Source organism: Somniosus microcephalus, chromosome 3 (genome assembly GCF_052327205.1).
Source record: "Somniosus microcephalus isolate GS21.2 chromosome 3, FLI_Smic_1.0, whole genome shotgun sequence".
In the NCBI taxonomy this organism is placed as follows: Eukaryota; Metazoa; Chordata; class Chondrichthyes; order Squaliformes; family Somniosidae; genus Somniosus; species Somniosus microcephalus.
In genome coordinates this window covers 207392863-207406227 of record NC_140989.1, presented here as the reverse complement: position 1 = coordinate 207406227, position 13365 = coordinate 207392863, and the positions used below count along the sequence as shown (strand labels likewise).

Sequence of the window (13365 nt, the reverse complement as noted above, 5' to 3'; positions counted from 1 at the left end):
TAGGGCAGTGTGACCAGATGTAGTATTCTGGCAGTGTGTGTAGGACAGTGTGGCCAGATGTAGTACTCTTGGAAGGGTTTGTAGGGCAGTGTGGCCAGATGTAGTACTCTGGGAGTGTGTGTAGGACAGTGTGGCCAGATGTAGTACTCTGGGAGTGTGTGAAGGGCAGTGTGACCAGATGTAGTACGCTGGGAGTGTGTGTAGGGCAGTGTGACCAGATGTAGTACGCTGGGAGTGTGTGTAGGACAGTGTGACCAGATGTAGTACACTGGGATTGTGTGTAGGGCAGTGTGACCAGATGTAGTACGCTGGGAGTGTGTGTAGGGCAGTGTGTCCAGATGTCGTTCTCTGGGAGTGTGTGTAGGGCAGTGTGACCAGATGTAGTACTCTGGGAGTGTGTGTAGGACAGTGTGACCAAATGTAGTACTCTGGGAGAGTGTGAAGGGCAGTGTGACCAGATGTAGTACTCTGGGAGTGTGCGTAGGGCAGTGTGACCAGATGTAGTACGCTGGGAGTGTGTGTAGGACAGTGTGACCAGATGTAGTACACTGGGATTGTGTGTAGGGCAGTGTGACCAGATGTAGTACGCTGGGAGAGAGTGTAGGGCAGTGTGACCAGATGTAGTACTCTGGCAGTGTGTGTAGGAGAGTGTGACCAGATGAAGTACTCTGGGAGAGAGTGTAGGGCAGTGTGACCAGATGTAGTACTCTGGGAGTGTGTGGTGCAGTGTGACCAGATGTAGTACTCTGGGAGAGAGTGTAGGGCAGTGTGACCAGATGTAGTACTCTGGCAGTGTGTGTAGGAGAGTGTGACCAGATGTAGTACTCTGGGAGTGTGTGTGGTGCAGTGTGACCAGATGTAGTACTCTGGGAGAGAGTGTAGGGCAGTGTGATCAGATGTAGTACTCTGGCAGTGTGTGTAGGAGAGTGTGACCAGATGTAGTACTCTGGGAGAGAGTGTAGGGCAGTGTGACCAGATGTAGTACTCTGGCAGTGTGTGTAGGAGAGTGTGACCAGATGTAGTACTCTGGGAGAGAGTGTAGGGCAGTGTGACCAGATGTAGTACTCTGGGAGTGTGTGGTGCAGTGTGACCAGATGTAGTACTCTGGGAGTGTGTGGTGCAGTGTGACCAGATGTAGTACTCTGGGAGTGTGTGTAGGGCAGTGTGACCAGATGTAGTACTCTGGGAGAGAGTGTAGGGCAGTGTGACCAGATGTAGTACTCTGGGAGTGTGTGGTGCAGTGTGACCAGATGTAGTACTCTGGGAGTGTGTGGTGCAGTGTGACCAGATGTAGTACTCTGGGAGTGTGTGTGGTGCAGTGTGACCAGATGTAGTACTCTGGGAGTGTGTGTAGGGCAGTGTGACCAGATGTAGTACTCTGGGAGAGTGTGTAGGGCAGTGTGACCAGATGTAGTACTCTGGGAGAGTGTGTAGGGCAGTGTGACCAGATGTAATAATCTTGGGAGTGTGTGTGGTGCAGTGTGACCAGATGTAGTACTCTGGGAGAGAGTGTAGGGCAGTGTGACCAGATGTAGTACACTGGGAGTGTGTGTAGGGCAGTGTGACCAGATGTAGTACTCTGGGAGAGAGTGTAGGGCAGTGTGACCAGATGTAGTACACTGGGAGTGTGTGTAGGGCAGTGTGACCAGATGTAGTACTCTGGCAGTGTGTGTAGGGCAGTGTGTCCAGATGTAGTAATCTTGGGAGTGTGTGTAGGGCAGTGTGGCCAGATGTAGTACTCTGGGAGTGTGTGTAGGGCAGTGTGACCAGATGTAGTACTCTGGCAGTGTGTGTAGGGCAGTGTGTCCAGATGTAGTAATCTTGGGAGTGTGTGTAGGACAGTGTGGCCAGATGTAGTACTCTGGGAGTGTGTGTAGGACAGTGTGACCAAATGTAGTACTCTGGGAGAGTGTGAAGGGCAGTGTGACCAGATGTAGTACTCTGGGAGTGTGTGGTGCAGTGTGTCCAGCTGTAGTACTCTTGGAAGTGTTTGTAGGGCAGTGTGTCCAGATGTAGTACTCTGGGCGTGTGTGTAGGGCAGCGTGACCAGATGTAGTACACTGGGATTGTGTGTAGGGCAGTGTGACCAGATGTAGTACGCTGGGAGTGTGTGTAGGACAGTGTGACCAAATGTAGTACTCTGGGAGAGTGTGAAGGGCAGTGTGACCAGATGTAGTACTCTGGGAGAGTGTGTAGGGCAGTGTGACCAGATGTAGTAATCTTGGGAGTGTGTGTGGTGCAGTGTGACCAGATGTAGTACTCTGGGAGAGAGTGTAGGGCAGTGTGACCAGATGTAGTACTCTGGGAGAGTGTGTAGGGCAGTGTGACCAGATGTAGTACTCTGGGAGAGTGTGTAGGGCAGTGTGACCAGATGTAGTAATCTTGGGAGTGTGTGTGGTGCAGTGTGACCAGATGTAGTACTCTGGGAGAGAGTGTAGGGCAGTGTGACCAGATGTAGTACACTGGGAGTGTGTGTAGGGCAGTGTGACCAGATGTAGTACTCTGGGAGAGAGTGTAGGGCAGTGTGACCAGATGTAGTACACTGGGAGTGTGTGTAGGGCAGTGTGACCAGATGTAGTACTCTGGCAGTGTGTGTAGGGCAGTGTGTCCAGATGTAGTAATCTTGGGAGTGTGTGTAGGGCAGTGTGGCCAGATGTAGTACTCTGGGAGTGTGTGTAGGGCAGTGTGACCAGATGTAGTACTCTGGCAGTGTGTGTAGGGCAGTGTGTCCAGATGTAGTAATCTTGGGAGTGTGTGTAGGACAGTGTGGCCAGATGTAGTACTCTGGGAGTGTGTGTAGGACAGTGTGACCAAATGTAGTACTCTGGGAGAGTGTGAAGGGCAGTGTGACCAGATGTAGTACTCTGGGAGTGTGTGGTGCAGTGTGTCCAGCTGTAGTACTCTTGGAAGTGTTTGTAGGGCAGTGTGTCCAGATGTAGTACTCTGGGCGTGTGTGTAGGGCAGCGTGACCAGATGTAGTACACTGGGATTGTGTGTAGGGCAGTGTGACCAGATGTAGTACGCTGGGAGTGTGTGTAGGACAGTGTGACCAAATGTAGTACTCTGGGAGAGTGTGAAGGGCAGTGTGACCAGATGTAGTACTCTGGGAGTGTGTGGTGCAGTGTGGCCAGCTGTAGTGCTCTTGGGAGTGTTTGTAGGGCAGTGTGACCAGATGTAGTACACTGGGAGTGTGTGTAGGACAATGTGGCCAGATGTAGTACTCTGGGATTGTGTGTAGGGCAATGTGTCCAGATGTAATACTCTGGGAGTGTGTGTAGGACAATGTGGCCAGATGTAGTACTCTGGGAGTGTGTGTAGGGCAGTGTGACCAAATGTAGTACTCTGGGAGTGTGTGTAGGGCAGTGTGACCAGATGTAGTACTCTGGGAGAGTGTTTAGGGCAGTGTGACCTAATGTAGTACTCTGGGAGTGTGTGTAGGGCAGTGTGACCAGATGTAGTACTCTGGGAGAGAGTGTAGGGCAGTGTGACCAGATGTAGTACTCTGGGAGTGTGTGTAGGGCAGTGTGACTAGATGTAGTACTCTGGGAGTGTGTGTAGGGCAGTGTGACTAGATGTAGTACTCTGGGAGAGAGTGTAGGGCAGTGTGACCAGATGTAGTACTCTGGGAGTGTGTGGTGCAGTGTGACCAGATGTAGTACTCTGGGAGAGAGTGTGTAGGGCAGTGTGACCAGATGTAGTACTCTGGGAGTGTGTGTGGTGCAGTGTGACCAGATGTAGTACTCTGGGAGTGTGAGAGAACTCCATCACCTGCATTCCTTTTTTGTCATCTTGCTGCTGTCTGTGCAGTAGAAAAATTTGCCCTTGAAGAGCTGCACGGCGATTACTGCGAAGATGAACATGAAGAGTTTGTAGACTATCAGAATGTTAAACACATTCTTCAGTGATGTCACCACGCAGTCGAACACCGCCTGAAACCAGAACGCCACAGGAGAGTAACACATGCCATGAGTACAGAGCCCCAAGCCTACTGGCCCTCTTACAGTCTACAACTTTATTACTCAGGTCACTCTCATTCCCCTGACTGGGAGACCATGAGTGGCAGAGGAGATGAGACAGTGTGAGGGCATAAAAACGAAAGAAATAGAAGCAGGAGTAGGCCATACGTCCCCTCGAGCCTGCTCCACCATTCAATAAGATCATGGCTGAACTTCCACATCACCACCACTTTCTGGCCCGATCCCCGTGTCCCTTGATTCCCCTAGAGTCCAAAATTCTATCTCTCTCAGCCTTGAATATACTCAATGACTCAGCATTCACAGCCCTATGTGGTAGAGAATTCCTAAGATTCACAACCCTCTGAGTGAAGATATTCCTCCTCATCTCAGCCCTAAATGGCCTGCCACTGAGATTATGTCCCCTAGTTCTAGACCCTACAGCTAGGGGAAGCTACCTCTCAGCATCTACCCTGTCAAGCCCTCTAAGAATTTTATATGTGTCAACGAGGTCACCTCTCATCTAAACGTCAGAGAATATCAATCCATTCTACTTAATCCCTCCTCATAGGACAATCACCCACCCCAGGAATCAATCCAGTGAACCTTCGTTGTATCCCCTTTAAGGCAAGTATATCCTTCCTTAGGTAAGGAGACCAAAACTGTATACAGTACTCCAGGTGTGGTCTCACCAAACCTCTATATAATTGCAGCAAGACCTCTTTACCTTTGCACTCCAACCCCCTTGCAATAAAGGCTAACATACCATTTGGTTTCCTAATTGCTTGCTGTTACTGTTGTGTATGTAACCTGTTCCACCTTAAGAGAGCTTAAGCCTGTTCCACCTTAAGAGATGTACTACTTTCTCAGGCTGCTGTAGACGTAATACCGGGGGTGAACACACCGGTATATAAGCACTGTGCAGTAATCTTGTATTCAGTGTAGTCCCTACCTCCAACCAGTAAAGACCTGTTTTATTGTTACTGATTAAGTCTGAGTATTAATTACTTGAACAACTCACAGACTTAACACTGGCGACGAGTCAGGTTCTTACCCTGCGGCAGTTATTCCACGGCGGCTTCGTCCACAGACAGGACATTGAAGAGAGGTTTCAAATCTCACCACCCCACTGGAAGCGACAGGCATTAGGACCCTGAAGCCTCCATCAGCGACTGAAAACTGGAGGACAGAAGACATCCTGCAGCTTCTTTTTCAACCTCGGTGGTGGGTAAGCCAAGCAGCGTTGGCTGCAAAGACAGGGCTGGGGGAAGTCGGAGGTAGGAGGGCCATCGATCGCAATCCCTGATAAGGGCCGCACTCGGGCTGAAAGGCGCAGCATCGGCAGACACTGAAGGCGCGAGAGCCGCGGTGAAAAGCGCGGGCCATCGATCGCGGCGGAGATAAGGGCCGCACTCGGGGCTGAAGGGAGACGGCGTCGGGGGACGGGTGAAGACCGCCAAGCGTGGGAAAACCGCCATTTTGTGGGCGGAGGACGACGGCAAGAGCGGGAAGCCGCCATCTTGGATAGCAGTAAAAAAAAAAAATCTGAGAAATTGCAAATCTGATAAAGTACTACAATGCCTAAACACGGGAATATTAGCAACTTTGATAGTGACATCGAAGATTGGGCCATATATGTTGAACGAGTTAAAAATTATAGTAAGGCCAATAAAATTCGTGAGGCTGATAAAGCACTAACATTATTAAATTTAATGGGTGCGAAGATATACGGGCAATTGAAACACCTGTTTTCACCAGATGAACCGGCGGATAAGACGTTCGATGAGATTGTTACTGTCCTGAAAGATCATCTAAACCCCACGCCGCTGATGCTAGCGGAACGATTTAAATTTTACGACAGAAGGCAGCTACAGCATGAAAGCAATGCTGAATATTTGCTGGAATTGCGTAAATTAGCGAAATATTGCCAGTTTGGACCGGGACTGACAGATGCACTACGAGACAAATTTGTGTGTGGTTTATTTAAACAGGATACACAAAAGTGACTGCTCGAGGAGAATGAGCTGACGCTTGAGAAGGCGGTCACTATGGCAGCAGCACACGAAGCCGCAGCGAGAGGCACGGCAGTAATGCAGCTACGGTCACCGGAGCTCAGTGCACACAAATTGGGTGTGAGTTCTGGCAAATGTTATCGTTGTGGAAAGACAACGCATGATCAGAACCAGTGTTGGTTTAAAAACCAAGAATGTAGAACTTGTGGTAGGCTTGGACATATAGCTAGAGTATGCAGGTCAGGGAAGAAGACCAGCAACAAGAAGTCACCGCAAGGAAAATACGCAAAAGTACACAAGGTGGCCGAACAGGAGTCCGATTCAGACGCTAGCAGTATTGAACTGGCTAGCTTAAGGGTACTCAACGTTGGTAAGGGTGCAGACCTCCAGACAATTTGGGTTACTCTTCAGATAGAAGGAGTCCAAGTAAAAATGGAATTGGACACTGGATCGGCATTGTCGGTCATGAATAAGAAAGATTACAGAAGGTTATTCCAACATATTCCCCTACAGGATACGGAGATTATATTGACAACCTACACGGGGCAGAGAGTGTACCCCATCGGGACAATAAAGGTTGCAGTGGCCAACAAGGGCGAAGGAAGTCAAATAATGGACTTATATGTGCTACTGGAGGGAGGTCCACCACTACTAGGCCGGGAGTGGTTTAGAAACATAAATATGGACTGGCATTCGCTAAAAGCCATAAAGAGTGAGAACTCGGTGCAGATAATCAGCCCAGACTCTAGAACTGATGATGGTAAGACCAACCCATGTGCAAAAGACAAAGTTTCAGCACAGAATTCCACTGAGCAACAACAACATCGTTTAACAGAGAATTCTGAGTCTGTCAAGTCTACTGATATGCACATTTTTGAGGGACACTGGGCTCGAACTCAACTCCATTTCAAACTACAACAGCAATTAGAACAAATGATTCGCCGTTTTGAGCAAGAGATGAATGAAATAAAAAAGTTCTTTGTTACAGAGTGGGAGAATCTGGAAAGGCAACAGAAGCAACTGATGGAGAAAATGGAGCAGGAGCACACCAACCATCTGCGCGAGGAGGCCGAACGAATCAAAGCTGATTCAGGTTCTGAAGGTGCGTGCCATAATCTGGTGTCAGAAGAGTTAACGGTCAGCCAACTCCTTCATATGCTGAGGGACAAGACTCTGAAATGGGAAAAACTTGAACACGAGCTGCGATCTTCAAAGGAAAAGGGTTCGGAGCTCTCAAAAGTCATTGAGATGGCTGATGTGACGACACAGACTGAAACGACTGCAACAGAGCAGCCATTGGATGCCAAAAGTACGCTGACTCATGTCAATGTAGAACAACAGACCGCTGAAACAGCTGCTCCGGTAGAGGGATTGCATAGTCCGATCAATCAATCTCCAAAGGAAGTTGAAGTATTAAAATCACAAATGAGGTCACTAGTAAACGACTTGCTGAAAGCCCAGAAAAAGCTGGATGCAGAGGTATACATGAAGAAGTCTCTTCAGGAAAGATGTCTGGATTTGGAACAAGAGCTGGCTAACGTCCAGCTGGGTATGGAGGAAATAGACGACCCTCTCGCTGACCTGTCGGACGACTCCGAATATTACTATGTCCTGTCCTGCCCAACTTGTAACTTCGACTCCCACCATACAGAAATCATGGAGGAGCACCGAAAGTCTACGGAACATCGGGAGAAGGTGGCTCTACTACGAAAAAAGGAGGAAGAGAAGGAGGAACTGCGCATGCAGCTGGCAGCTGTGGCAGCTGACAATGGAGCCCAGAGAGTCTCCAAGAAGCAGAAAAGGAAAAGTAAAAACAGAAGATGACCCATCTGAACCATTATCACCTCTACCAGATCACACACGTGGTCCCTCCGAACGGAGCCAAATCAGTTCGGAAGTTCAAGCTGTTAAATCCATGAAAGGACTATTGAATGAGTAACGTGAACCGATACACCACAGAGATTGAATCTGTGAACTGTTTTCCGCAGAGACTGAATCTGTGATATGTTACGTTAAACATGAAGTTATATATGTATATATGTTATTACGTTATGTTAAATGGGGGGGTGACTATAAAGCTAAGAAGGGAGGAGTGTTGTGTATGTAACCTGTTCCACCTTAAGAGAGCTTAAGCCTGTTCCACCTTAAGAGATGTACTACTTTCTCAGGCTGCTGTAGACGTAATACCGGGGGTGAACACACCGGTATATAAGCACTGTGCAGTAATCTTGTATTCAGTGTAGTCCCTACCTCCAACCAGTAAAGACCTGTTTTATTGTTACTGATTAAGTCTGAGTATTAATTACTTGAACAACTCACAGACTTAACAGTTACTGCATGTTAAATTTCTGTGATTCGTGTACAAGGATCCCCAAATCCCTTTGCATACCAACATTTATTGGTCTCTCAGTTTAAAAAAAAAATATTCTGCTTTTCTATTCTTCCTACTAAAGTGGATAATTAGACACTTCCCCACATTATACTCCATCTACCACCTCCTCGCCCAATCACTTAACCAATCTAATTCCCTGTGCAGCCTCTTTGCATCCTCCTCACAGCTTACCTTTCCACCTATCTTTGTGTAGTCAGCAAACTTGGACATATTACACACAGTCCTGTTATCTTAAGTCATTGATATAGATTGTAAATAGCTGAGGTCCAAGCATTGATCCTTGCGGCACTCCACTAGTTACAACCTGCCAACCCAAAAATGACTTTTTATTCCTACTCTCTGTATTCTGTCCTTTAACCAATCCTCAATCCATGCTAATATATTACCCCTAATCCAATGAGCCCCAATCTTGTGTAACAACCTCTTGTGTGGCACCGTATCGAATGCTTTCTGAAAAATCCAAATATACTACATCCACTGGTTCCCCTTTAACTACCCTGCTAGTTACGCCCTCAGAAAACTATTAATAGATTTGTCAAATATGATTTCCCTTTCAGAAAACTGTGTTGACACTGCCTAATCATATCATGATTTTCTAAGTGCCCTGTTACCACGTCCCTAATAATAGCTTCTAGCATTTTCCCTACTATTGATGTCGGGCTTACTGGCCTGTACTTCCCTGTTTTCTCTTTCCCTCCTTTCTTGAACAGTGGGGTTACATTTGCTACCTTCCGATCTCTGGGGACCATTCTAGAATCTAGGGAATTCTGGAAGATCAAAACCAATGCATCCACTATTTCTGCAGCCACCTCTTTTAAAACCGTAGCATGTTGGTCATCAGGTACAGGGGATTTGTTGGCTTTTGTTGGTGGTATTAATTTCACCAGTACTATTTCTTTCCTTTAAGTTTCTCACTCTCATTAGACCCTTGGTTCCCCATTATTTTGACTATGTATTTTTGTTCTCTACTGTGAAGATAGATACAAAAAGTTTGTTTAACATCTCTGCCATTTCCTTATATGCCATTATAATTTCTCCTGTCTCTGCCTCTAAGGGGATCATGTTTGCTTTTGCTAATCTCTTCCTTTCTACATACTTATAGAAAACTCTTACAATCAGTTTTTATATTTCTTGCTAGTTTGCTCTTATTCTATTTCCTCCCTCTTTATCAATTTCTTGGTCATCCTTTGCGGATTTCTATCCTCAGGTTTTTTGGCAAGAATGTAAACCTTTTCTTTTAGTGTAGAACTCTGCTTAATTTCTCTAGTTAGCCATGACTACATTTCCAATGGAGTTTTTATTCTTCGAGGAATATATGTTCGTTCAGAATTATGAATTATTTCTTTAAATGTTCGCAATTGCTTGTCTAGCATCATATCGTGCATTTGATGTGGCGTATATGGACTTTAGCAAGGCTTTTGATAAGGTTCCTCAAAGCAGACTGTCACAAAGTTAAAAGCCCATGGGATCCAGGGCAAAGTGTCAAGTTGGATTCAAAACTGGCTCGGAGACAGGAAGCAGAGGGTAATGGTTGGTGGGTGTTTTTGTGACTGGAAGGCTGTTTCCAGTGGGATTCCACAGGGCTCAATACTAGGTCCCTTGCTTTTTATGGTATATATCAATGATCTAGACTTGAATATAGGGGGTATGATTCGGAAGTTTGCAGATGATACTAAAATCAGCTGTTTGGTTGATACTGAAGAAGGCAGCTGTAGACTGCAGGAAGATATCAATAAATTGGTCAGGTGGGCAGAACAGTTGCAAATGGAATTTAATCCAGAGAAGTGTGAGGTAATGCATTTGGGGAGGGCTAACAAGGAAAGGGAATACACATTAAATGGTAGGACACGGAGTAGTGTAAAGGAACAAAGGGACCTTGGAGTGCATGTCCACATAACTTTCTATGATTCTGATATATTTTAATCTAATTTCTCAATCTACCCTAGCCAACTTGCCCCACATAATTGTCTTTGCTTAAATTTAAGACCCTAGATTTGTACTTAATCACATTACTCTCAAACTCAATATGAAATTCTATCATATTATGGTCACTCTTCTGCAGAGGAGCCTTTATTATAAGATTATTAATAACCTTGTCTCATTACACAATACTAGATCTAAAATAGCCTGTTCCCTAGTTGGTTCCTCAACATATTGTTTTACAAAACTGCCTCAAATGCATTCCATGGACTCATGCTCTAAATTACTTGTACAATTTGGTTTGCCCAGTCTATATGAAGATTAAAGTCCCCCACGATTATTGCTCCTCTAATTTCCAGATTTACACTCTGTCCAAAACAACAACTACTTCACATTTACGAGGATGTTGCAAGGACTGGAGAATTTTAGCTAGGAGGAAAGATTGAATAGGCTGGGGTCGTTATCTTTGGAGTAGAGGAGGTTGCGGGGAGATTTAATTGAGGTGTATCAAATTATGAGGGGCCTAGAAAGAGTGGATAATTCCCTTAGCAGAGAGGTTAATAACTAGGGGAATAGATGTAAAGTAATTGGTAGAAGCATTAGAGGGGAGTTGAGGAGAACTTTTTCACCCAGAGGGTGGTGGGGGTCTGGAATTCACTGCCTGAAAGGGTGGTAGAGGCAGAGACCCTCATTGCACTTAAAAAGTACTTGGACATGCAGTTAAAGTGCTATAATCTACAGGGCTACAGACCAAGAGGTGGAAAAACGGGATTAGGCTGGATAGCTCTTTTTCGATGGCCACAGAAACAATGGGCTGAATGGCCTCCTTCTGTGCCGTCAATTTCTATGATACTGTTAGTGAGCCTATAAACGACTCCCACTGGTCTTTTCTGCTCTTGGTTATTTCTTAGCTCCATCCTTTCTAATTCTACATCCAAAATTTCTGGGCTAAGATCCTTTGGGCTAAAAATTTATCTCCGTCGGTGGCACAAAGTGGGCGGTATCGGATCAGCCGCCCGTTACACGCAGCACCAGGTATTCAGTTCTATTGTAGCCAATGGAGCCGAATATCCAGCGCTGCGAATAACGGCCGGCCGATTTGATACCGCCCCTTTTTCGCCACCGCCCGAGACAAATTTCTAGGCCTATCTCTCTAATGACTTTATCTCATCCTTTGTTCTCAGGGCTACCCCACCTCCTTTCCCATTTTGCCTATCTTTTCTAATACTCAAGTATCCTGGAATATTTAGTTCCCAACCTTGGTCAACCTGCATCCACTTCCTAATAATGGCTACTCGATCAAATTCATTTATCTCTATTTGTGCCATTAATACATTTATCTTGTTACAAATGCTTTGTGCATTCAAATATAGCACCTTTAATTTTAAACATTTTACTATTTCTCCCTGAAGTGACCTTAGTCACTAATGCCGCATTACCATTGTTAGGCGCTAACATTTTCAAACATTTGAGAAATTCCCATTTTTTGCTCCAAGACGGAAGTGGAGGGCTAAGTCAAGCGCTGCATTTGCCTCTTGGAGTGCTAGAGGTGGGGCGAGGTGCTCAGCAGCGCCACGCGTGGTCACATGTGGTGCTACTACGTTGCAGGGTATCTTCCCTAAATTAAAGGGAAGTGCTCCCAGCTGGGCGCTCTGCATTTCTTTTGGCATCTGCTGGAGCACCGAAGTGTGGGAGTGCTGTGCAATTGCAGCAGTCAGCTCATGTCTGGTGCTCAGAATTGTTTTAAAAAATGGGCCAGCCACCACGCCTTTAAACAACACCCTGCAAGTGACTGGCCTCACTGTTGGTAAGCCTTGCAGCAGTTGGTAACATTGCCCGGCACTGCTGTAGGGTGTGAGGGGGATTTTTTCTCCAGAGGCTCTACCGGGGCAATGCGCTCAGAGATGACATCATGATATCCATGCGCAGAAGATCGGGGCGATAGCCGGTAGCTCAGCTGCTAACCACGCGACGAATTTTGTGGCAGGTGAGGTTATTGCCTTGGTCGGTGAAAAGGCATTTGCGTCCCATTAGCGCCTCCCACCAGAGGAATTTCATCCCTTCCTGGCAAACTCTGCTTGATTTTAACAAAATTATTAATCTGCTCAACAGCCTTGACTTTTTTCTTTACACTTATAAATTTACCAAAAAAGGTGGTAGAGAGAAAACGGGGAATTACATTGGCTGTGGGGAAAATGCTAGAGTCCATTATAAAAGATGTTTTAAAAAAAATGTTTTTATTCATTGATGGGATGTGGGCGTCGCTGGCTAGGCCTGCATTTAGTGCCCATCCCTAATTGCCCTTGAGAAGATGGTGATGAGCCGCCTTCTTGAACCGCAGCAGTCCATATGGTGTAGGTACACCCACAATGCTGTTAGGAAGGGAGTTCCAGGATTTTGGCCCAGCGACAGTGAAGGAACGGTGATACAGGTCCAAGTCAGGATGGTGTGTGGCTTGGAGGGGAACTTGTAGGTGGTGATGTTCCCATGCGTCTGCTGCCCTTGTCCTTCTAAGTGGTAGAGGTCGCGGGTTTGGAAGGTGCTGTTGAAAGAGCACTTGGAAAACTGACAGGATCGGACAAAGTCAATATGATTTTACAAAAGGTAAATCGTGCTTGACTAATCTCCTGGAATTTTTTAAGGATGTAACTGTTAAATTAGATAAGGGACAACCAGTGGATGTGGTGTATTTGGACTTTCAGAAGGCTTTCGATAAGGTCCCGCATAAGAGATTAGCGTGTAAAGTTAAGGCACATGGGATTGGGGGCAAGGTATTGACTTGGATAGAGAACTGGTTGGCAGACAGAAAGCAAAGAGTTGGAATAAACGGGTCTTTTTCCGAGTGGCAGGCAGTGACTAGTGGGGTACCGCAGGGGCCTTGGACCCCAGCTATTCGCAATATATATTAATGATCTAGACAAGGGAACTAGATGTAATATCTCCAAGTTTGCAGATGGCACAAAGCTGGGTGGGCGTGTGTGTTGTGAGGAGGATGCCGAGAAAGTCCTGGATGATTTGGACAGGTTGGGTGATTGGGCAGAAGCATGGCAGATGCAATATAACGTGGATAAATGTGAGGTTATCTACT

General features: G+C 46.3%; 1 protein-coding gene across 1 annotated transcript in view; it reads right to left on the bottom strand.

Annotated features, from left to right (window-relative positions):
* LOC147121682 (putative voltage-dependent R-type calcium channel subunit alpha-1E) overlaps window positions 1–13365 on the bottom strand; it is a 1254166-nt gene that overhangs the window by 351144 nt on the left and 889657 nt on the right. Inside the window, exon 26 of the mRNA XM_085977984.1 lies at window positions 3769–3929. Within this exon, the coding sequence (XP_085834110.1) occupies window positions 3769–3929 (161 nt within the window). The remainder of the gene's footprint in view (window positions 1–3768; window positions 3930–13365) is intronic.